The 27,500-nt window shown below is 35.2% G+C and overlaps 1 protein-coding gene and 1 long non-coding RNA gene across 2 annotated transcripts in view; one reads left to right on the forward strand and one right to left on the reverse strand.

Annotated features, from left to right (window-relative positions):
* Positions 1-26,882, reverse strand: part of LOC115210819 — a 119,751-nt gene extending 92,869 nt beyond the window's left edge. Inside the window, exon 1 of the mRNA XM_029779567.2 lies at positions 25,344-26,882. Coding sequence (XP_029635427.1) covers positions 25,344-26,442 — 1,099 coding nt within the window. The 5' untranslated portion in view covers positions 26,443-26,882. The remainder of the gene's footprint in view (positions 1-25,343) is intronic.
* Positions 25,410-27,500, forward strand: part of LOC118762931 — a 17,652-nt gene continuing 15,561 nt past the window's right edge. The window contains exon 1 of the long non-coding RNA XR_004998683.1: positions 25,410-25,421. This is a non-coding gene — a long non-coding RNA (uncharacterized LOC118762931). The remainder of the gene's footprint in view (positions 25,422-27,500) is intronic.

The following is a 27,500-nucleotide window of genomic DNA, read 5'->3' on the forward strand; positions in this document are numbered from 1 at the left end:
GCACATGCAAATACACACATTCATACACAAACATAACAGACATATATGCATATATGTATATATATATGTATGTATATATGTATACATATATATGTGTGTATATATGTATATATATATATAAAATAAAAACATGATGCGAAGGATTCAGCGGTACATATGTTTCGGGCCTTTATTAGACAGATTTACAACAATGCATAATGTATGTCTGTATACGTAATATACTCATGTGAGGTGAGTACTCAGTTTAACACACTCACCTATATTGGTTGCTCAACCTCCTGGAAATCCAGATACTACAACCACCGGTCCTCGCTGAAACACAGACATAAGGCTAACAGCACCTCCCTCTCTAAAAGAATTTGGGAATTAAAAGACAAATGCATAGACTTCAAACTCAGATGGTCCATCATCGGATCAGCTGCACCTTATTTAAATAATAGAGCAGGATGCCAACTATGCTGTGTAGAACTCCTGAACATCTTGAAATTCAAAGACAAACACAATCTTATTAACAAAAGGTCAGAGTTCAAACCATCCTGTATACATAAACTTATTAATACTTTCAAATACTACAATGCTTAGGTCTTATACCAACTCCTCCATGCAATTTCCTCCCACCCGGTGCAACCTGTCGGCTCCAGCACATCCCGCTTTCCTATATGTGCGTGTGTATGTGTGTGTGTGTGTGTGTGTGTGCGTATGTATGTGCACATACGTGTACGTATGTGTACACATACATATATATATATACATGTGCGTGTGTGTGTGTGTGTGTGGGTGTGTGTATGTGCATATACGGTTCCCTGCATTTTCCCCCTATATATACAAATTTTGTCTCCCATATATGACTTCTTTCCCTAAATATTTCTTCTCCTACACCCATATCCTCCCTATGTAGTTCTTTAATTCCCTACATCTATACCCTTTCACATTTCTAACTCAGATGTTGAACGCACACCGCCAAACTCCACTTCCCACCCTTCCAATTTCCAGTTCCCCCCGCCCGCCCCTACGTTTAACACACACCTCTAACTTTCAACCACCTTCATCTCATGTTAACTTTACAAAATTATATTTTTATCTTTTTTTTTTATTTTATTTTATTTTATTTTATTTTATTATTTTTATTTGATTCTTATTTTATTTTATTTTATTTTATTTTATTTGATTTTATTTTATTTTATCTTATTTATCTTATTATCTTATTTTATTTTATTTTATTTTTACTTTTATTTTTACTTTTATCCTACTTCCATTTATTTTTATTTTAATTTTATTTTTACTTTTATTCTACTTCCATTTATTCTCACTTTCATTTTATCCCTTACCTTAACTCTTATAATTTTATAATTCTTATACTTCATTTCTAACTATTACATTGTATTCTTATTTTATACTGTATTTTTTATTTCTAATCTTTCCCTACCCTCATTCTTACCCCTAACTTATCGCTTTACACCTCTATATATGTTTATTTACTTACCTATGGATCCACTTTTGAATATACGAGCGTCCGCGTACGGTGTGTACGCACACATACATATGCACGCGCATATATGTACATGCATACTTCGATATCTTATAGCTATACCCGTGTGCGCGTGTGTCTCTCTGTGTGTGTATATGAGTGTATATGTGCACGCACATACGGACACACAGCCGTGTGTGCGTGCGCATGTTGACATGAGTACGGGATTCTTTACTTACGTTCTTATACACATCCTTTATATCTTATACCTGGACCTAGAGGCGTGGGCATATACGTGTGTGTATGTAGTGTATGATGGCGCGCGTATACATGTGAGCGTGTACGCGCGTAATGTCCGTGTAATATGCGGATATTATGTTGTATTATGTTGTGTGTGTGTGTGTGTTACGCGCGTGCGTGTGGGTGCGTGTGTGTTATGTACGTGTTTACGCGCGAGTGCGTGTGTATGCTTATAGGCTTGGAGGCGTATATATACGCGTGTATGTGGGTGTATGTATCATGATGATATGTATGTACTAGAAGTCCATTTAATTCAAGGAACCAGATTAAATGCTCATCAGCTCTGATTTACAACGCATTAAGTCCCCGACGAAACTGTTGATTTACTGACAATTCTACAACTAAATTTTATCATCTCCTGACCACCATGCTTGGTCCGCGTAACCTCTATACATCCCTTATCTTTACATTCTTTTACACACTTTTATCATGGTTTTATCAGGTTTTTTACTTTTATTTCTATTTCTATTTTTACTTTATAACCTTATGCCTTTACAATTATTTATATTTCTTTATATTTCTTTATACCCCCTTTACATCTCCTTACAACTCTTTATATCTTTATCCTCTACATTTTATATTATTCTATACTTACACTTTTTATACATTTTTTATCCCTCGTCCCGAACTCTCGCCCCTCCATCTTCACCTCTATATATGTATTTATTATTTACATTACCTCAACATCCAATTTTCCTCATTCTACATTGAGAGAAGAAAGAGATGGACGCTTCAATTCTATGCTGCTGCCGCATTATGTCGTACGTGAATGAGAGGATTTGCATCCCCAACCAAGAATTTTTGATGTAACACATGTCCTTGTGGAAGCTGTTGTGCGCGGCTGAAGAAGGCCACAGACATACATTATGCATTGTTATAAATCTGTCTATAAAGGCCCGAAACATATGTACCGCTGAATCCTTCGCATCATGTTTTTATTTTTATTTTGATCAATTTACTCCACCACCTACACCACCAAACGGTATTACACAGGTGCTTATAATTATCAAGTACTCACCCCGAATTTCTCTCTCTCTCTCTCTCTCTCTTCTCTATATATATATATATATATATATATATATATATAATATATATATGTGTGTGATATACATATATATATAATATATATAATACACACACCACACACATATATATATATATATATTATATATATATATATATATATATATATATAAATGTAAATATAAATATATATATATATATATAATTTATATATATATATATAATATATATATATATATATATATTATATATATACATACATAAATGTATATATATATATGTGTATGGATGTATGTATATACATATATATATATATAGCCGAAGTGAGAGTGAAGAATTTCACAACCATCCGCGCGGATCGTATCGGCAGGAGGAAGGGTGGAACTGCCATTTTCCTGCATGATTCATTTACGGCAGATGGAAATAGTATATTCTCCAACGGCTACTGTGAATCAGTCACCGTGCACAACAAAGCCAATGATCTGACAGTAATTGGACTCTATAGGCCGCCCCAAACACCCATAGTGCTTTAAAGAATGCCTCAACAGCATTAAGTGCTTTATTCAACAGTGCCATTCTAGCAACATACTCATGATGGGAGACTTCAATCTACCCTGTGTTGACTGGACTACAAACTGTTTGAAACCAAGCACTCCCGCCTCAACCGCTGACAAAGAAGCAGCAGAGTCACTTTTCGACTTTACGAATGAGTTTTTCTTGTCCCAACTTGTCCTTGCACCAACAAGACATCAGAACATTTTGGACCTAGTGTTTAGTAACCACACTAACACTATACATAACGTTACAGTGGAAAAAACCCTTCTTTCAGACCATGACATGGTTCTCTGTAACATGAAATTCCACCAGCCGAAAGCTAATCCTAGTGACCTTCCTCCAGCCCACCCATTTGACAACATGGATCTCCATAAAGCCAACTGGGATGCAATCAGGAACGAGCTATCAAATGTTGACTGGTCCTTTACACATACACACATCTCCACCAACCATAAAACATCTTGGCAGATCTTTGTAGACACCGTCACAGACATATGTGCAAAACACTCCCCACCAAGACCTGTGAACAAAAAGTGCAGAATCCCCCAAAACAGAAAAACCATTATCAGAAAAATAAAAAGAACAAACAAAAAAATTAACAAACTAAAGTACTGCCAACAGCAACACACACATTCGACGGCTATCGCACTGCTTGAATCCAAAAAATATAACCTCCAACAATGCATGAAGTCCCTCATCAATAACCAAAGATCAGCTGAGGAGAAGTGGGCCATTGAAAAAATCAAACTCAACCCCAAAGTGTTCTTTTCATTTGCGAGGAAAACGCAGGGTCACTGTCTCCACTGTAGGCCCTCTAATTGACGAAACTGGCACTCTCCAAGATAATGCCAAATCCATGGCCGAGATACTGCAGAAACAATACTGCTCTGTTTTCAGCAATCCTGATATGGCCGATCTGGGCTGTATCAGTGATGTCAACCCCCAACACACTATATCGGACATAACGTTTAGTGCCCCTGATGTCTTAGCGGCGATAAACGAAATAAAACACAATTCAGCAGTAGGCCCCGATAGGTTACCTGCTTGTGTCCTGAAGGTGTGTCGACACCAACTTGCATCTCCCCTTGCTAATCTGTGGAGAAACTCACTGGATGCTGGCTATATTCCAAAAAACTTCTGTCCCAGTCTGTTGTCCCAGTTTTCAAAAAGGAAACAAGTCCCTTGCAGTGAATTACCGTCCGATCTCACTCACCTCTCATATCATCAAGGTATTTGAGAGGGTGGTGAGATCTCAAATAACCCAATTTCTGGAAAGCAACAGACGGCTGATCTCCAACCAACATGGGTTCCGTAATGGAAGGGACTGCCTAACGCAGCTCTGCATCACTTTGAGGACATTTTGAGAGCTTTGGGAGAGGGCTCCAACACCGATGTCATCTACCTTGATTTCAGTAAGGCCTTCGACAGGGTCGATCACAAGATCCTATTGAAAAAACTATCCAACATTGGTGTCTCTGGAAAGTTACTGAAATGGATTAAGTGTTCCTGACAGACAGATCTCAACATGTTGTAGTTGAAGGGGTAAAATCAAGCCCAGCCAAAGTCAAGTAGTGGCGTTCCGCAAGGCACTGTGCTGGGCCCTTCTTTTCATCATTTACATTAATGACATTAATGACATCATCAAGCACAGCAACATAAAAATCTTTGCAGATGACTCCAAGCTACAGAAGGTCATAAATGAGGCGAGTGACCGGACATGCCTTCAGTCAGATCTATGGCTGTTATCCAATGGGCAGAAAAAAAACATATGCTGCTGAACGAGGATAAATTTGAGCTAATCCACTTTGGAAAAGAGGATGCCTGATGAAACTCCCATACTCCCTTCCTTCAGGTGAAACTCTCACGGCGTCCAACAACATCAGAGACTTGGGAGTAATTGTGGACAACAACGTAAGCTGGGCCACTCATATAAACACCAAAGTTGACATGGCCCGCAGAATGTGTTCCTGGATTCTCAGAACTTTCCAGTCGAGAGATATCCACACCATTATCCTTCTCTTCTCCACTTTTGCCCGACCCCACCTTGAATACTGTTGTCCACTGTGGTCTCCCCACACAATACAAGGTATCATAAAAGTCGAAGCACCTCAAAGGGCAATCACAAAAAAGATAGATGGCATGACAGGCCTCGACTATTGGGGTCGACTAGAAAAGCTAAAACTCTATTCTCTCCAACGTCGTCGTGAGCGCTACATCATCTGCATGATGTGGAAAATATTCCATCAGCATTGCCCAAATGATGTTGGCATCACCTTTAAGGTACATCCAAGGCTTGGGCCCCGTGCCATCCGCCCAAAACAAAAATCGCACTCTCATCTCATAACAACAATACGGCACAATTATTTCACCTCAATTGGCCCCGCTCTCTTTAACATTACACCAAAACACATTAAAACAGAAACTGACCCTATAGGGTTCAAGAAGTCTTTGGACAGATTCCTTCAAGAAATCCCGGATAAACCCCCTACACCCGGATATGTCTCTGTAAACAATAACTCTCTACTTGAGTGGGCCATAGTGCCCAAATTCTGACTTGAAAGACTTCACCAGGTGGTGCTATTAAGTTAGACATGGCCTGGGCCAATAATGGCCGAAACCTATCAAAGTATCAAAGTATCAAAGTATATATATATATATATATATATATTATATATATATATTTATATATATATATATATATATATATATATATATATATATATATATAATATATATATATATATATATATATAAACAACTAGTTTCCGTCTACCAAACCCACATAGAAGGCTTTTTACTGGAAGACACTTGCCCATGGTGCCACCCAGTGGGACTGAACCGGAACTATGTGGCTGGGAAGCAAACTTCTTATCACACAGCCACAGCAGTGCTTAGTATTTTTCTTTCTTTTTTGCTTTAATTATATAATTTTCTAACATTTTTTACACCGCCTTTCTCAGAAAGTTTAGATCAGGAGGTGGAAAGCGCTCTATATTCCCAGGAGTTTATGTAGTCTCCGAAGGATTCGATAAACACCTGAAATAATTTTCAACATTAAGGGTGCAGAATTTTTAGCTAACTAAATCTGGAAGAACGCTGTAGATTAAAGTTAAATCCCACTAACGTCTGGCCAAATCTCGATGGAAAATATACATATTATTGTAAAATATGTTTACAAATAGGTGCAGGAGTTGCTGTGTGGTAAGTAGCTTGTTTACATGGTACCTTAGGCAAGTGTCTTCAACTATAGTCTCGGGCCGACCAAAGCTTTGTGAGTGGATTTGGTTGACGGAAACCGAAAGCCCGTCGTATATATACTCTTTTACTCTTTTATTCTTTTACTTGTTTCAGTCATTTTGACTGCGGCCATGCTGGAGCACCGCCTTTGGTAGAGCAAATCGACCCCGGGACTTTGTAAGCCCAGTACTTATTATATCGGTCTCTTTTGCCGAACCTCTAAGTGACGGGGGCGTAAACACACCGGCATCGGTTGTCAAGCAATGCTAGGGAGACAAACACAGACACATACACACATATACACACATATATACATATATACGACAGGCTTCTTTCAGTTTCCGTCTACCAAATCCACTCACAAGGCATTGGTCGGCCCGGGGCTATAGCAGAAGACACTTGCCCAAGATGCCACGCAGTGGGACTGAACCCGGAACAATGTGGTTGGTTAGCAAGCTACTTATCACACAGCCACTCCTGCGCCTATACTTAACGGTTCGGCAAGAGAACCGATAGAATAAGTACTAGGCTTACAAAGAATAAATCCTAGGGTCGATTACCTCGACTAAAGGCGGTGCTCCAGCATGGCCGCAATCAAATAACTGAAACAAATAAAAGAATAAAAGAATATGTAGTGATTCCGAGTTCGATTCAGGCAGTGACCTGAATAATAATAATAATAATAATAATAATAATAATAATAATAATAATAATAATAATAATAATAATAATAATAATAATATTCTTTGAACAGAACAAAAAGTTCAACTCCGACCCCAGAAACGCCAACGCTTCTTTGAACAGAACAAAAAGTTCAACTCCGACCCCAAAAAGTTCTACCAAGAACTGGGCAAAAATAAAATAGAAGTCACTGCAGCACCAACGGCAGAAGAATTGGAAGAATTCTGGGGAGAAATATGATCGGCGAACGAACCACCAAAAAAAAGGAGTATCAAAATAACAAACTCGGCATCTGAACAAACTTGGACCCCCATAACAACTGAAGAGGTCACCCAGGCACTGCAAAGACTAAGCAACTGGAAGGCACCTGGGCATGACAAGATCCCCAACTTCTGGTTGAAATATCTAACAGGAATGCACAAAAAGCTGGCTGAAAACTTTAACAACATACTAGCAGAGCCAGAGACAATGCCTGAATGGCTCACGAAGGGGAAAACCATCTTAATTTCCAAATCAAATGAGACAGCAAAACCAGAAAACTACAGACCAATAACGTGTCTCCCTACGATGCACAAGGCATTTACTGCAGTGATATCGCAAATGTTGAACAAGCACCTGGACGAATATAAACTGTTCCCAGAAGAGCAGAAAGGATGCCGCAAAGGCTCATATGGCTGTAAAGATCAACTAATGATTAATAAAGCCATAACTGAAGACAGCCACAGAAAGAAGAAAGGCCTCAGTATGGCCTGGATTGACTACAAAAAGGCGTTTGATAGCATCCCCCACACATGGATCCTCGAAACACTAGCCATTAACAAAGTAGCACCAACAATCATAAAATTCATAGAGCACTCTATGAATAAATGGCAAACAGTCCTACACCTCCAAACAAAAGAGGGACTCATGAAAACCAAAGACATCCCCATTAGAAGAGGAATATTCCAGGGAGATACGCTCTCTCCACTCCTTTTCTGCTTGGCACTGTCACCTCTATCTGATATGCTAAATAGAACTGGATGCGGATATAAATGTTACGGCAAAACGATCAGCCACCTTTTATATATGGATGACCTAAAACTATACGCTGCAAATGACAAACAGCTGGAAACACTATTAAAGACAGTTCATGGATTTACCAAGAAATAGATATGAAATTTGGATTAGAAAAATGCGCCAAAGTACCCATGAAAAGAGGAAAACTAGTTAAGAGTAACAACATCACACTAGATGAAGCAAATGAAATAAAAGAATTAGACCAAAGCCAAACTTACAAATACTTAGGAATCCATGAACTAGATAAGACACAACACACACAAATGAAAGAGAAAATAAAAAAAGAATATTATAGACGAGTTAGATCAATACTAAACACAGAGCTCAATGCTAAAAACAAGATAATAGGTATCAACACTTTAGCTGTCCCAGTTATAAGTTACAGCTACAATATCCTTAACTGGACACGAAATGAACTGACCAAAATAGACAGGAAAACAAGAAAAATAATGACAGGATCTAGGATGCATCACCCAAAATCTGACATAGAAAGGCTATATATATAACGTATAGAAGGTGGTAGAGGCTTTATACAGCTGGAAAACTACTATAAAATAACCACCATAGGACTGCAAAAATATCTACTTCAGAAGGAAGGAAAACTGATCCAGATAGCGGCAAAACACGAGCAAAACAAAAAACTGTTCTCAGTATTTAAGGAAGCTGACAATACAAACAAGAAATCATACCACCTAATAAACATGAAGAAGAAGAAGAGAAGAAGAAGATGAAGAAACAACAAAAGCTATAAAAAAATGAAATCCAAACTAAAAATAGAACAGCAACGAACCATGATAAAACGATGGCAAGAAAAGCCCCTTCATGGTAAATACTGGACTAAACTAAACGCAAAAGAAATAGACGAAGAAAAATCCAGCAATGGTTGAGAAGCTCAGGACTCAAAGCAGAAACAGAGGGATTTTTAATTGCAGCACAAGACCAAAGCCTCCCCACCAGAAATACCAAAAACATGTAATGAAAAGAAATATTACAAGTAACTGCAGAATATGTGGAGATGGACAAGAAACAATAAATCATATTATCTCTAGCTGCCCAGTCCTGGCTAAGAAGGAATATATTCACAGACATGACAGAGTTGGAACTTACATACATTGGAAGCTATGCCAACATTATGGAATAACAACAGAAAAAAGATGGTATAGGCACACACCAGAAAAGGTCACAGAAAACGAGAAAGCAACCATACTCTGGGATATGCCGATACACACAGATAGAGAAATTAAGGCCAACAGACCAGATATAGTTGTCAGAGACCATGAAGAAAAAAAATGCTTTCTAATTGATGTATCAGTACCGGCAGATGACAACGTGTCTCTAAAAGAAATGGAGAAACTCTCAAAATACAAAGACCTGGAAATAGAGGTAACTAGAATGTGGAATCTGAAAACAGAAACAATTCCTATCATAGTAGGTGCATTAGGCATGATAAAAAAATATTCAGACAAATACATAACAAAAACACCAGGACTTACAAACACATATAATATACAGAAAATTGCACTACTAGGCACTGCACACATCCTACGCAGAACACTTTCCATACAATAACCATCAGAGCATCACAACAAATCACAGCACATACCCAAGGCACACAGAGCTGCGCTCGGTAGTGAAGTGAAAGCACGCTATAAAAATAAAAATAAAACTACTGAATAATAATAATAATAATAATAATAATAATAATAATAATAATAATAATAATAATAATAATAATAATAATAATAATTGAGAAATTGAGAACTCATTGAAATTGAGAAAATGTGGCATCTCAAGGCGGTTACAATACCAGTGATCGTAGGAGCACTAGGAATGATCAAGAAGGGAACCGAAAATTATATGAGAATGATCCTGGCTTACCATCCCTGCAAGAAGTGCAAAAGATTGTCTTAACTGGTACATCACACGTATTGAGAAGAGCATTGTCGATGTGAGAACTGTTGCTGCTCATGTATTTTATTTAACTTAAAAAAAAACAAAAAATTTTTTTTTTAAATGAACGAACTATTGAGTTTGGTTTAATGGCCTACCAATGTATACTATGAGACACTCGGCAAGAAATGGAAGCAAATTTGAAAGAAGAAAAAAAAGTAATAATAATAATAATAATAATAATAATAAATTCTTTGAACAGAACAAAAAGTTCAACTCCGACCCCAGAAACGCCAACGCTTCTTTGAACAGAACAAAAAGTTCAACTCCGACCCCAAAAAGTTCTACCAAGAACTGGGCAAAAATAAAATAGAAGTCACTGCAGCACCAACGGCAGAAGAATTGGAAGAATTCTGGGGAGAAATATGATCGGCGAACGAACCACCAAAAAAAAGGAGTATCAAAATAACAAACTCGGCATCTGAACAAACTTGGACCCCCATAACAACTGAAGAGGTCACCCAGGCACTGCAAAGACTAAGCAACTGGAAGGCACCTGGGCATGACAAGATCCCCAACTTCTGGTTGAAATATCTAACAGGAATGCACAAAAAGCTGGCTGAAAACTTTAACAACATACTAGCAGAGCCAGAGACAATGCCTGAATGGCTCACGAAGGGGAAAACCATCTTAATTTCCAAATCAAATGAGACAGCAAAACCAGAAAACTACAGACCAATAACGTGTCTCCCTACGATGCACAAGGCATTTACTGCAGTGATATCGCAAATGTTGAACAAGCACCTGGACGAATATAAACTGTTCCCAGAAGAGCAGAAAGGATGCCGCAAAGGCTCATATGGCTGTAAAGATCAACTAATGATTAATAAAGCCATAACTGAAGACAGCCACAGAAAGAAGAAAGGCCTCAGTATGGCCTGGATTGACTACAAAAAGGCGTTTGATAGCATCCCCCACACATGGATCCTCGAAACACTAGCCATTAACAAAGTAGCACCAACAATCATAAAATTCATAGAGCACTCTATGAATAAATGGCAAACAGTCCTACACCTCCAAACAAAAGAGGGACTCATGAAAACCAAAGACATCCCCATTAGAAGAGGAATATTCCAGGGAGATACGCTCTCTCCACTCCTTTTCTGCTTGGCACTGTCACCTCTATCTGATATGCTAAATAGAACTGGATGCGGATATAAATGTTACGGCAAAACGATCAGCCACCTTTTATATGGATGACCTAAAACTATACGCTGCAAATGACAAACAGCTGGAAACACTATTAAAGACAGTTCATGGATTTACCAAGAAATAGATATGAAATTTGGATTAGAAAAATGCGCCAAAGTAACCATGAAAAGAGGAAAACTAGTTAAGAGTAACAACATCACACTAGATGAAGCAAATGAAATAAAAGAATTAGACCAAAGCCAAACTTACAAATACTTAGGAATCCATGAACTAGATAAGACACAACACACACAAATGAAAGAGAAAATAAAAAAAGAATATTATAGACGAGTTAGATCAATACTAAACACAGAGCTCAATGCTAAAAACAAGATAATAGGTATCAACACTTTAGCTGTCCCAGTTATAAGTTACAGCTACAATATCCTTAACTGGACACGAAATGAACTGACCAAAATAGACAGGAAAACAAGAAAAATAATGACAGGATCTAGGATGCATCACCCAAAATCTGACATAGAAAGGCTATATATATAACGTATAGAAGGTGGTAGAGGCTTTATACAGCTGGAAAACTACTATAAAATAACCACCATAGGACTGCAAAAATATCTACTTCAGAAGGAAGGAAAACTGATCCAGATAGCGGCAAAACACGAGCAAAACAAAAAACTGTTCTCAGTATTTAAGGAAGCTGACAAATACAAACAAGAAATCATACCACCTAATAAACATGAAGAAGAAGAAGAAGAAGAGAAGAAGAAGAAGATGAAGAAACAACAAAAGCTATAAAAAAATGAAATCCAAACTAAAAATAGAACAGCAACGAACCATGATAAAACGATGGCAAGAAAAGCCCCTTCATGGTAAATACTGGACTAAACTAAACGCAAAAGAAATAGACGAGAAAAATCCAGCAATGGTTGAGAAGCTCAGGACTCAAAGCAGAAACAGAGGGATTTTTAATTGCAGCACAAGACCAAAGCCTCCCCACCAGAAATTACCAAAAACATGTAATGAAAAGAAATATTACAAGTAACTGCAGAATATGTGGAGATGGACAAGAAACAATAAATCATATTATCTCTAGCTGCCCAGTCCTGGCTAAGAAGGAATATATTCACAGACATGACAGAGTTGGAACTTACATACATTGGAAGCTATGCCAACATTATGGAATAACAACAGAAAAAAGATGGTATAGGCACACACCAGAAAAGGTCACAGAAAACGAGAAAGCAACCATACTCTGGGATATGCCGATACACACAGATAGAGAAATTAAGGCCAACAGACCAGATATAGTTGTCAGAGACCATGAAGAAAAAAAATGCTTTCTAATTGATGTATCAGTACCGGCAGATGACAACGTGTCTCTAAAAGAAATGGAGAAACTCTCAAAATACAAAGACCTGGAAATAGAGGTAACTAGAATGTGGAATCTGAAAACAGAAACAATTCCTATCATAGTAGGTGCATTAGGCATGATAAAAAAATATTCAGACAAATACATAACAAAAACACCAGGACTTACAAACACATATAATATACAGAAAATTGCACTACTAGGCACTGCACACATCCTACGCAGAACACTTTCCATACAATAACCATCAGAGCATCACAACAAATCACAGCACATACCCAAGGCACACAGAGCTGCGCTCGGTAGTGAAGTGAAAGCACGCTATAAAAATAAAAATAAAACTACTGAATAATAATAATAATAATAATATAATAATATAATAATAATAATAAAATAATAATAATAATAATAATAATAATAATTGAGAAATTGAGAACTCATTGAAATTGAGAAAATGTGGCATCTCAAGGCGGTTACAATACCAGTGATCGTAGGAGCACTAGGAATGATCAAGAAGGGAACCGAAAATTATATGAGAATGATCCCTGGCTTACCATCCCTGCAAGAAGTGCAAAAGATTGTCTTAACTGGTACATCACACGTATTGAGAAGAGCATTGTCGATGTGAGAACTGTTGCTGCTCATGTATTTTAATTTAACTTAAAAAAAAAACAAAAAAATTTTTTTTTTAAATGAACGAACTATTGAGTTTGGTTTAATGGCCTACCAATGTATACTATGAGACACTCGGCAAGAAATGGAAGCAAATTTGAAAGAAGAAAAAAAAGTAATAATAATAATAATAATAATAATAATAATAATAATAATAATAATAACAACAACAACAACAACAATAACAACAGCAACAACAACAATAACTGCAACAACAACAACAACAACAACAACAGCAACAACAACAACATCGAAAAATACCTTAGGAATGAGAACCCAGGTTCGAAATTTCCCCAAAACACCTGATGAAAGTTTCCAAAGATTTTAATTTCACTTTATTCAATTTATCTATACTATAATTATAAAATTTCTTAATAATCTATGCAGGTTAAATAAAAGCTAGTACGGTATATTATTTCCTTATTTGGTTACAAAACATTAAGATTTGAAAATTTAGGAATACTCAGAATGCTATTGTTTAAAATACTTAAAAGTAATAATCCTAGATCAAAACGGTTATTCAATAAGTTTATATTTTTCCTATGTTTCAAAATTTCATATGTCTCCATAGAACAACGTTCATATGTCTCCATAGAACATCCACTTGTACTATTTTTATAAGGCTGTGCCTTTCCTATTATATCCCATTTTAGGTTAAACTCGATATTTTTCCTTTCAATTCCCAAATCTTACTAGACAGCGTTGTGAAACCGCCTTATGTTTAAGTCTAAAACTAGAGAAATGATTGTTCAAGCGTTTCTTCAGGTCTATCGATGATCCGAAATATAAATAGCTATTATTTGAAGTCATTACTGTACATTTATAAATTACGTTTTGTACCAGACACCGACCAGATAGCGGACATCTTGATCTAATTCTGAAATTACAACTCGGGGGATGATTCCTGATATTAGTATTATTTAGGAACAAGCTGTTTTCATTTTTATTATTAGAGTTATTATTAACATTAGTGTAATTTCCCTTATCTATAATCATATTATGTAAGTTAGGGTTGTTTGTTATTAATTTTTTCTCCATTCTCTCACTTACCATATTTTTATTATTATCATTTATATTATTGATGTTATCATTATTATTATTGTTTATATTATTATTATTATTATTATTATTATTCAGTAGTTTTATTTTTATAGCGTGCTTTCACTTCACTACCGAGCGCAGCTCTGTGTGCCTTGGGTATGTGCTGTGATTTGTTGTGATGCTCTGATGGTTATTGTATGGAAAGTGTTCTGCGTAGGATGTGTGCAGTGCGTAGTAGTGCAATTTTCTGTATGTTATATGTGTTTGTAAGTCCTGGTGTTTTTGTTATGTATTTGTCTGAATATTTTTTTATCATGCCTAATGCACCTACTATATATATATATTTATTATTATATATATTATTATATAATATATATATTATTATTATTATTATTATTATTATTATTATTATTATTATATTATTATTATTATTATTTATTATTATTATTATATTATTATTATTATTATTATTATCATTATTATTATTATTATTATTATCATTATTATTATTATTACCATTATTGCTATTAATAGCATTTCTGGCTAACTTTATATTTTTTTTATATTTAGTCTAGCTATTATGGTACCTATATTTGGAAGAGTAGAGTATGCTGTTTTCACTGATTTACTAGAAATTATTTTATAATATTTATGGGAAGCAGGGACGTTTGTTTCTAGTATGGACATAAATTTGCCGTACATGTTCGTAGAAATAGCTGAAGGGAATATTCAGCCATACAACATTTTTTCTTCTGAACTTGAAGGTAAAAAATGAATTCTATTTATGAATATGGCATATAAAAAGACTTCAAATCAGATAAAAATGTTCTGTCAAACTTAAGTTTAAATTTTAGTACAAGGCTAACAATTTCGGGACAGGGGCTATGGCGATTATATATCGACATTAGTGCTCAAGTGGTACTTATGATATCGACCCTGAAATGGATGAAAAGCTAAATCACCCTCGGTGGAATTTGAACTCAGAACGGAAGAAATGCCGAAATGTATTTTGCCCGGCGTGCCAACGATTCGATGGAGCTCGCTGCCTTAGGTTGATTAATAATATTAAGAATATATTAAACTGATATTAGGACATGTAATTAAACTGGCTGCGTCTCTGGCTATAATGAATGTAAATATCATTTTAAAAGAGGAATGGATGGAGAAGTTTATGTAGGCGGATTTGAACACAGAACGTACGGAACTGGAATAAGTGTCGCAACAACAAAACAATCGTTTAGCCAATCCCTGCTCACCTGCAGTTATCTGTGACATGCACGGCTTTGTTATAATCGTAAGTCATACAAAAGAATCCTGTAATTAGTGGATGTAACCTTGATTTACAAGACAGCGGAAATTCTTCGAGTGGTTTCTCCTGACCAATTGCGCAACAGATAATTATCTGTCTTTCCCTTTCACTTTCTCCCTTTCCCTTTCTCTCTCTCTCTCTCTCTCTCTCTCTCTCTCTCTCTCTCTCTGTCTTCCTCTGTCTGTCTGTCTCTCTCTCTCTCTCTTTCTCACTCTCAATGTCTCTAAATCATTCACCAATTAAACCAATGTCGTCCTGATAATTTACATTCTTCAACAATTATATAGAAACAAGACTTTCCAAAATGACTTTACGAGACCTATGTTACAATTAAAGTTACATAAATTTATTTGGTCGAATCGGCTATTTTCGTTTCTTTTCGTTTGAAAGACCTACGTAAATTATATGAGCAAACGAGAAAGACAACTGTAGGTTACTTAACCTCCTAGAAATATTAGCTAAACTTTCCTCAAATCACACTCTGCTGTAATAAGAGACATTTACAGTACCAGAGAGGTACTTTAATGAATTGATAACAGATATTTCTTGTCAATGTTAATGTAGTTGTTGCTGTTACTGTTTAGCTTCGAGTCAGCCGTAATCGAAATGACCTATGCTTAAAAACATTCCATCCTGACCATCACGTCTTGACCAATCACCTCTTTTTCTTATTTCCAGGTAGCCCATGACCAGATTATCTAATCTGCTCTTTTTTAAGTCGACAGAGATTATTTGAGGTAAATTTGGCTGTCATTTCTAGATGTTCAGATACATAAATTGAACGTCCCTTGTTGTTATGACATTCTTATCTATTCTAGCCACCACCAACAGCATAAAAAATATATAAATCAATGAAAACACCACGTCTGCTCCGTGACTAAACATTACAGTATAGGCTCCATTCGCTCTAGTCAACCGTTTCATGATTTTTCTTCTTATACGTGTTGCACGTGACACTTATCAGTCCCTGTTATCTACATTTAGATAGAGATTTTTGTTTATACGGCATAACCACAAATGTCTGCCTCTTACACTTTGTTTCGTCATAACATTACTGAGTAATTCGTAATTGTATCTACCTCTACTCAGTGTAATATAATATGGTCTTTAGAACATAACACACACGCACACACCAACGCACACACACACACAAACACACACAAATACACACATACACACACACATAAAGACATGTACAAATGTATCTATGTATACAGATGCATGTATATATTTATGTATGTATATATATATATATGTTTAAATATTTGTTGTGCAAGATTTTTTATGTGAAGTCGTGTGTTGAAACAGATATTGTTATTTTTCGGAATGGTCATATTGCCAGTTTAGCCAATAAAAACACACGCACTATATATTTGGTGTTATTTTGCTTCAGTGATATTTATTTTTTACATTAATCTTAATCTTATTTCGGCCAGAGTTCTTCGTCACACTCCTGTGACCACATCAGTGGTCCTTTGTTTTCTTCTTTCGTATTTGTGTCTCTCCTTACTAACCGTCAGCCATTTTGTATTTCTATTGTATGTCTTCATTTGCGCATGCTTATATCTCTATGTGCGTCTATGTTTATTTAGTGTGTGTGTGGGGGGATGCCTGTAATACTTGTATCTTCTGTTTATATACATTCATGTAATTTGTATTTTGTTTTTGTTGTTGTTGCTTTTGTTCTAATTTTGTTCATGTGTTTACATCCACCCATTATTATCATTACATATGCTTGTATGTATGTATAACAACAATATTAGTAATAATAATAATAAATCTAATCGAAAAAAAAAAAATATATATATATATATATATTGTTATCGCCATATTAATATGGCATTCTTATAGATATAAGAATAATCGCTGCCGCTGGTCAGCTCCATGAGGCCACCGCCTTAAGATAGCTATTGATACACGATCTGTATCCATTATAACCTTCGAACAAGGGAGGTCAGCCGCTTCACACTGCCAGTCCGACAGCTACAGACGCATTTCGGGGTATTGCCCCTTGTCAATGTAGCGCAGTCAGACCGCAGGTGTCGCCACTGCCGTCTCTGTTCGAAGGTTTATATTTACCTAGTTTCAGTGGAATACATCCACTTGTTTTCAATAATAGAAATATTAAAATTACTAAGTCTCTATAAAAGAGATTACGGCAGCGTTTACTGGAAATTAATTGTTATCGCCATATTAATATGGCATTCTTATAGATATATATATACACATATATATACACATAGACATATATATATATATATATATATATATATATATATATATATATATATACATACAGACATATACATATATATATATATATACATATATATATAGTTATTCATTTATATTTGTTTATTCATCTGTGTATTTATTTATTATGTTTTCGGGATCCTCTATCGTCATATGTTGTGGTGTGTGCTATTGCTCCATTATAGTTTTCTATTCAGGCTAGGTTTATTTTCTATTATATGTGTAGCTTCTGTAATTTGTCTAATTGTTGCATCTGTTCTATCTTAATATCTATGTTATTGATTGATCCTCCGTGTTCCTGTTCGGCGTGTTGGTACAGAATCGATGAGCTTTTACCTTCCTTGAGTTGTCTCCAATGTACATTCACCCGCTCTCCTATGCTTCTTGCCGTTTCCCCTACGTATGTTATTGACTTGTTACTGCATCGTCCCTCTATACATCTTATACTATAGACTACATTTCTGGCTTTACAGTTTGTTTGTGGGCTAAATCTACATACAGTGCAATAGTTATCCGTACAGAGGGTTTTACTAAAAGGATAGGTTCTACCAATTATAGATTTGATAGGGTTGCCTGGCTTTTCAACAACCTTAATTCTTAGTTTAAGTTTATCTAGGGTCCTTCTAAAGCGGTACGCCAGTTCACCTCCAGGGGTGGTGTCAACAAACATGACACTCTGGTATTTATGGCTATCATACCAAGAGTTGGCCTTTCCTATTTTCTTTTTTGTCCTTTCTATAGTGTTCCTTGACTTGTTCCTATAGAGTGGGCAAATCCCATTTCTATCATTACATAATATATTATCAAATTTCTTCATGGCTCCTTTGTATACTCTGATCCTTTCTTTATGGCTGTAACCTGAGAACTGCATGCGGTGAATGAAATACTGTATGTGTCTCTTTAATTCTGTAGGCTCGCACATGCGTGACACATTTCTCATTATTATTTTTTTCGATTAGATTTATTATTATTATTACTAATATTGTTGTTATACATACATACAAGCATATGTAATAATAATAATGGGTGGATGTAAACACATGAACAAAAGCAACAACAACAAAAACAAAATACAAATTACATGAATGTATATAAACAGAAGATACAAATATTACAGGCACCCCCCCCCCACACACACACACTAAATAAACATAGACGCACATAGAGATATAAGCATGCGCCAATGAAGACATACAATAGAAATACGAAATGGCTGACGGTTAGTAAGGAGAGACACAAATACGAAAGAAGAAAACAAAGGACCACTGATGTGGTCACAGGAGTGTGACGAAGAACTCTGGCCGAAATAAGATTAAGATTAATGTAAAAAATAAATATCACTGAAGCAAAATAACACCAAATATATAGTGCGTGTGTTTTTATTGGCTAAACTGGCAATATGACCATTCCGAAATATAACAATATATATATATATATATATTTAATCAATATAGGGTGGCAAAAAAATTTTGTAGAATTTTTTTGCCACCAGCGGCCTAGTGGGAAAAAAATTATATAAGAAATTACAGGGTAAATGTTTTTTAATTTTCTCCTGGTTTACGGAATTAATGTTATTTTGCGGTTGAAGCATTGGCTGTTATTTCTAGTGGGTGAATGGCCTATTATGGCCGTTCCTTGATTGTGATATATATATATATATATATATATAGATATATATATATATATGTACGTATATATATATATGTATTTATATATATACATGTGTATATATATATATATAACATATAGATATACATACATTATTATTAATATATATATATATCATATATTATACATATATATAGACATATATATATATATATGTGTGTGTGTCTGTATATATATAATATATATATATATATATATATATATATATATATATATCTTATGCATATAATACCTAGTAAGCACATAAATGAGAAACAAGTTGGACAACAAGAGTACTCAAATACCAGAGGTAGAGTTATATGCTTTATTTAAAACCAGATATATCACAAAAACTGTCACTCAGTGTTTCACGTTCCCGTTCGTCGGATATTTCTGCTGCTTTAAAATAAAGCATATGTATATACATATATGCATACATACATACATACATACATACATACATACATACATATATATTAAATATGAAAAAAAAACCACCCCCCACACCTCACTACCACAGGGACATTTATCATAGAAATGATCGTTAGATTATCTCAGTTTAATTCAAATCTGTTTCCACTTACAAATTCTCTACTTTATTTCGTGGACATATCCACTATTGAAGCTACAACTGCCACCACCACCACCACCACTACCACCACTACCATCACCACCATCACCACAACCGCAACAACTATAAACACCACCACTGCCACCATGCTTTTACCGAATGCCTCTATTGCGACTTGGTCTTTAACAGTTCCTACAGACACGATATCAGACGTCTGCCACTTAAAACAAAAGAGAGCAATAATGATGGTTACTAAATTTGGCACAAGGCCAGAAATTTCAGAAGGTAGGTGATGCTAGTCGATGACACCGACCTCAGTACTTGGTTGGTACTTCGTTTAAGTATTGCAGTTGATATATCGACTAACCTTTCGCTCTGAGTTTAGGTCATGTGCCTATAATAGAAGCAATTATTATTAATATTATTAGTTGAGGGCAATGAATTGGTAAAGAACGTTAAAGTGCCAACCTGAGCCCTCAAATAATATAATAATAATAATAATAATAATAATAATAATAATAATAATAATAATGATGGTGATGATGATGATGATAAGACTACTGAATAACAACAGCAACAACAGCAACAACAACAACAACAACAATAATAATAATAATAATAATAATAATAATAATAATAATAATAATAATAATAATAATAATAATAATAATAATAATTGCTTGAAACTTTGGCACAAGGCTAATTTTGAGTGAAGGTTAGGGGTGGATGGCAGGTCGATTACATCGATCGCGGTATTTGACTGATAGTTTATTTTACCGACCCCGAAATGCAGAAAAGCAAAGTCGGCCTCGACTGGATGTAAAACACAGAACAAAACAGAAAGGCGTATTTTCTGTTGCTCTAACTATTCTGCCAGTTCACCGCCATTTTTGTAACTAATTTAGGCAAACATACAGCAATTTTAAGGGGAAGGTATTTCTCAATCTCATTGACCCAGTATTCGACTGGTATTTTATTTATTAAGTCCGAAAGAATAAAAGTGAAGTCGACACCGGAGGCTAGAGAGCTTCGGACGAAGTGGGCACAGCAGTTGTTACATTAATTATTAATATTAAGGCGTTGATCTGGCAGCATCGCTAGCACGCCGCACAAAATGCTTAGCCGCATCTTTACGTTCTGAGGTCAAATTCCACCGTCAAGATCTCCTTTGTTTTTCATCTTTTGCAGGCGATACAGTAAATACTAGCTCAGCACTGGCATCGATATAATTGATTTACCCCTTCAGGAAATTGCTGGCCTTGTGCCAAAATTTGAAGCCTATATTAAGGCGGCGATTAAGGCATTGATCTGGCAGAAACGTTAGCACGCCGGACAAAATGCTTAGCGGCATTTCGTCCGACTTTACCTTCTGAGTTCAAATTTCGCCAAGGTCTACGTTGCATTTCACCATTTCGGGGTCGATAAATAAAGTACCAGCTTATACCTATAGTAAAAAATATATTAATTATCTCATTAATTTAATAACATAATTAATACTGTTATTCCCAGTATTATGTTATTTAGAAACATAACACAAGGTTAAGCAACACAATCTCATATTGATATTCCTAACAGCATAAATATCGTAACTACGGTAACCACAAGAATGCTTCTATGTGGTGAATTTCACCTGCTAGAAATAGTTGTTAATTCACCTCAAATCACACTTTAACGTTCTCAGAATGTTATTTTTAGATAATATATTTTGTGCCTCAGCTATAGTGCGGAAAAAAAGAGGGGGAAGGTACTCTGATTATATGTCTCCATCTGGCCTGGCCTGAACAACAATAACAACAACAACGACGACGACAACAACAACACAATCAACGACGTCATTATCACAAAAAATACAATTTTGTTTTATCAAATTATGTGCGCAGCCTATCTATCTATTTATCCATCTATCTACCTATCTTTCTTTTTCTCTCTCTCTCTCTTTCTCTCTTTCTCTCTATCTATCTATTGATCGATATATATATTATATATATATATATATATATATACATACATACATACATACATACATACATACATACTTATATAAACATACATATATATATATATATATATATATATATATATTTCATTTTATAAAGGGCTTAGTAAAATAAATTACTTTGCCACATACTGAACTCATTAGAAATAGCAGCCAAAAAAAAATCTAGAAACGTACGTTCTCAAATAACCTTTGCACTTGTGATTTTTTAATGTTTTTACCCCCATACCTTCGTGGGCTATTTTGAGTAAGCACTATCTGAGAGAAATTTTCTTTAAGTATTAGAATTTGGCTAAAAAATTTTTTTTGGCTGCTATTTCTAATGAGTTCAGTATGTGGCAAAGTAATTTATTTTACTAAGCCCTTTATAAAATGTAATATTTTGAATTCGCCTTAAATGGTCCCTTTACATACTGAATACTTGGTGAAAATGATTAATAATTAATTAATTTTACCCTCAATTGTTGAAATATATATATATATATATATATAGGGAAAGTTTACGAAAAAAAACAAAAGACGAAGACAGGTGGTGTACAAAACAAATAGATGTATTAGTATAACGCTCAGGAATAGAAAAAAGTCTTTTACGTTTCGAGCCTACGCTCTTCTACAGAAAGGTACACAGAAAAAACAAGGAGAGAAACAAGAGGAGAAAAAAAGGAGAGAAGAAAAAGGAGAGAAAAAAGGAGAGAGAAAAATGTGTGTAGTGGCTAACGATCTATCATGGCAACTAGTCATATATATATATATATATATATACATACAAGCATGCATATATACATACATACATGCATACATATATATGTGTGTGTGTGTGTGTGTGTGTGTGTATGTATGTATTTAGGTAAAGACAGAAAGACCGGTTTATAGGCTTACCCAGTATTGCGCGTCCATAAAGCACTTAGCTTTACAACATCTCAACGATTTATGGAGGCCAAACCCTGGGTAACCCTATAAACACTCCACGATTATCTTCCTTTAAGTAAAACTGGCAAGGTTTTGTTGGGTTCCGTTGCATTTTCTAAAGGTTTAAGTTCGAATCCGGATTTTCATCTTTCCGAGACTCAATAAGATAAAATAAAAGTAAAACACATTACTCCTGTCATCTTAAAAGGATTATAACCACAAAAACTTTAAAGGTACTGAAGAAAATTATAATAATCGATATATTATATAAAATGATATTGAAATCAAACGCTAGCAATGGTGTATGATAACTTCTGATATCAAACTTTTGTCACAAGGGCAGATTGGGGGAAGGGTTTAAGTCGATCACATCGACACCACTGCGTAACTAGTACTTATTTAATCGATCCCGAAAGGATGACAGGCGAAGTGGACCTCGGTGGAATTTGAACTCACAGCGTAGCGGCAGACGAAATACTGATAAGCATTTCGCTTCGGCGTGCTAAAGATTCTGCCAGCTCGCCGCCTTATATGTCTAAGATAATACTTTCGTGTTGTAATGAATTTACTAATTCATTTACTAATGTAAAATAAAACAGACAATATAATTTGGAGCAAATTTTGGTATTCGAGTTCGTGTTTATTTACTTATTAGATATTCATTTAGAGACAATTACTTTCTTTGTTGATCTTCCTCACAATCTCTCTTCACACACACACACACACACACACACACATGCGCAGTCACGCGCGCGTAACCTCATGTGCGGTGTGAATGGGTGTATTTAGACACATACAAAGAAAATGCTTCATTCTTCTTCAGAAAATCTATACGTACATTCATACATACTTGCACATGCACACACATCATATACATATATATATATATAATTATATATATATATATTATATATATATACGCACGTATGTATATACATATATATGTGTATGTGTTGTGCGCGTATGTGTGTATATATATGTATATATATATATATATGTATATATATATATGTGTGTGTATATATATATATATATATATATATATATATATATGTAATATATATATATATATATATGTATATATATATATATATATATACAGAGAGAGAGAGAGAGAGAGAGAGAGAGATGGACAAACGGACAGACAGACAGACAGACAGACAGATAGATATACATACCTACCCCAACACATATATGTGCAAATTCACACCTATGCACAAACATGCACACATTGTTAAGCATGCACATACACACATATTAATATATTCGTACATACATGCCTATATGCACGCACACATTCGTACTCATATATACAAGAAGGAAGAGTTATACAGATGCAGTGAGCGGTTCCATTACAAAAGTTCAAATATCTATTCAAGCGATCTGACATCACATGTTCTCAGTTCAGTGAATTGTCAAAATCTATATCAGATCGATAATCGATTGTTACCATACATCTGGTGAAATATACTGCCTTTGTCCCAAAGAATATTGAAAACAATTAAGAACGTATTACAAGAGCATAGTTATTATTAACCTAGTGTTGGGAAAATAACGGAAAATGGAATTTTGATGGGAGGTTTGAATTGGAGTTACTTTTAAAACTGGGAATTTGTACCTGAGAACGAAAGACGGTTGTTTCCAGTCGGTCATTTTTAGTCTGGTGTATCTGGTCTTTGAATCCAGAACTAGGCTGTGGACACATCATGTAAAAAAGATAGTGATGTGAATACTTTATATATCAAATACATAGTTGCAGGAACGGCTGCATGCTAAGAAACTTGCTTCCCAACTTGCTTCCGGGTTCAGTCCCATTGCGTGGCATCTTAGGTATATCTTCTGTTATAGCTTTGGGTCGACCAAAGTCTTGAGAGTGGATTTGGTAGACGGAAACCGAAAGAAGCCCGTCGTATATGTGTGTTTGTGCGCGCGGGTGTGTGTCTGTATTCATGTGTCTGTGTTTGTCCCCCTGCCATCGCTTGACAACCGATGATGGTGTGTTTACCGCCCACTCCCGAAACTTAGTGGACTGATGGAATAAGTACTCGGCTTACAAAGAATAAGTCCTGCTGCAGTCAAATGACTGAAACAAGTAAAGGAATATACACTACAGGAACAGAAAATTAAGATGTGCGCGTACATGAAATCTTTACTCACCATCGTTGATATTACTGAAACTCCGAATGGTATCCGATGCAGGGTGCATGTACTGTTTCTGAGTAAACTTTTTGTAAAGTTTTAACATATAGTCTGGGATAATTCCTTTGGAAGAAATCGTATTTTCGTCAACGGTTTTATCCTCACCATCGTCGTCGTCATCATCATGATCATCGTCATCATTATGATCGATGTTTTCCTCACTGCTGTCTTCCGATTCTTCCATGGAAGTCTCCACGGATGTGTTTAAAACAGTTTGCTGTTCATTCTTGTGGTCTGTTTCCTTCATGGATGTATCACCGTTGACAGAAATTGTGTTAACTTCGTTGCTCTCGTCATTTCCTTTGTGTGTCAGTTCCTCTCCAACACTTCTGGTGTGCAGTTTTGAGGGGCTTTCATCCGTAAAAGCCCCATTGTCCACTGTATAGTCTTCAGTTGATTGGTCGCTATCACTGGGTCCCTTGTCGGTGTTGTACTCTTTAATAGACTCATTCATGTTGACGTCAGACACGCCGACAGATTCTACTGCATTCTGGCTTTTATTTTCTGATATTTCTATAAGGGGACTCAACGATTTTGCATGTGCAAACGAATATAAGCAATAGGGACCAGGTTGAAGAAATGACATTAAAATGAACGTGAAGAAACACGGTTTGAACCGTATTGAAATAATCCTGAAGATACGATGTAACAATAATAGAGTATTATTGATGAATGCTAGAGTTCGGTGAAAACTATAGATATATCCTACATTGTGGAGACAAAACTTTGAGGTATTTTTATCATCATAATTTCGGATTTTGCCATCAAACAATCCACAATTCTCTTTGAAACGCGTATTTCGATAGGCTTCAAATGAAGAATAAGGTTTGCAATGAGAATCGCTTTCAAAACTGTTGTAATGATATCCATGTTTTTCTTTAGTTTGATTATCTGAATCTGTCTGTGAAATATTTTCATTTTTAATTTGTTGCTTTCTTAAATTCTGTTTATTTGTAGAAAGTTGGTTCTCGATCAGGTTATATTCCTTGCGTCGGTCTTCGTCTTCTTTGCTGCTTTCAACGTAGTCCCTCCCCAGTAATAAATTTGACGATTCCATCTTGTAGTCTCGTTGTGCTTGGTTAATATTATGCAGAAGTTGCTAGCGATTCTTAGATAATTTCTGCTGCTCTATAGTATATTTTGATGTTTTTTTCTTCGTATATATCACTTGTCCAGTTGTTAAACAAATTGTCACAGGAGCAAATGGCTGATTTGTTTAGATGTGATGATGTCAGTGTGTGCCGAACAGTTAGTTGTGTTACTATAAGTTAGCTTACTACAGCAACTGGACTGAAGTGATTTCGACCCGTTGACTGTCTGAATGAATGACCGAGTCATTCTTTTGATAAGAAAATGACTGCTATTACATTCAGAAGTGGCTGGAACTAAGATGCCTATCCCACGTGTTAAGACTAACTACTGCTACTGATAACAACAAACACTAACCGCACACTACTAAAGTAATTGCTTTCTTTTCCTTCTTTCTTTCTTCTTCTTCTTCTTCTTCTTCTTCTTCTTCTTCTTCTTCTTACTTATATCTTTATTGCTTTCTTTCTCTTGTCTCCTTTTTAACTTCGTTTTTATCTTATATTTTATTTTACTAATTTTTTCTTTATTTCGCTGGTAGCGAGAAGTGCAAAAAGGTTACTGTAACAGTAGAATCATTTAATGTTAACAATGAGACATAATAGGACTAATTCACTTACATACTACATATATATATATATATATATATATATATATATATGTATATATTGTGTGTGTAAGTGTGTGTGTGCGTGTGTGTGTGTGTGCGTGTGTGTGTGTGTGTGTGTGTGTGTGTGTGTGTATTAATGCAAACAGATATCTGAAAATAGATGTTCCTATATATTTCTTACGATTTCATGTGATTATAAACATTCCGACACAATATAAAACGCGTGTATATTATTAAACGATTATATTTAAGAAAAGAATAATGTTGTTGATAAAATTAAGCACTTCATATTTATAAAAATAATATATATCTATAAAGTATGTATTCATTTATTGCTACATATTTAATTATAACGCCTATAATATTCATTTACAACTTTGTATTTAATTATAAAGTATATATTTTAATACTTATTTATT

The sequence above is a fragment of the Octopus sinensis genome, linkage group LG4 (genome assembly GCF_006345805.1).
Source record: "Octopus sinensis linkage group LG4, ASM634580v1, whole genome shotgun sequence".
In the NCBI taxonomy this organism is placed as follows: Eukaryota; Metazoa; Mollusca; class Cephalopoda; order Octopoda; family Octopodidae; genus Octopus; species Octopus sinensis.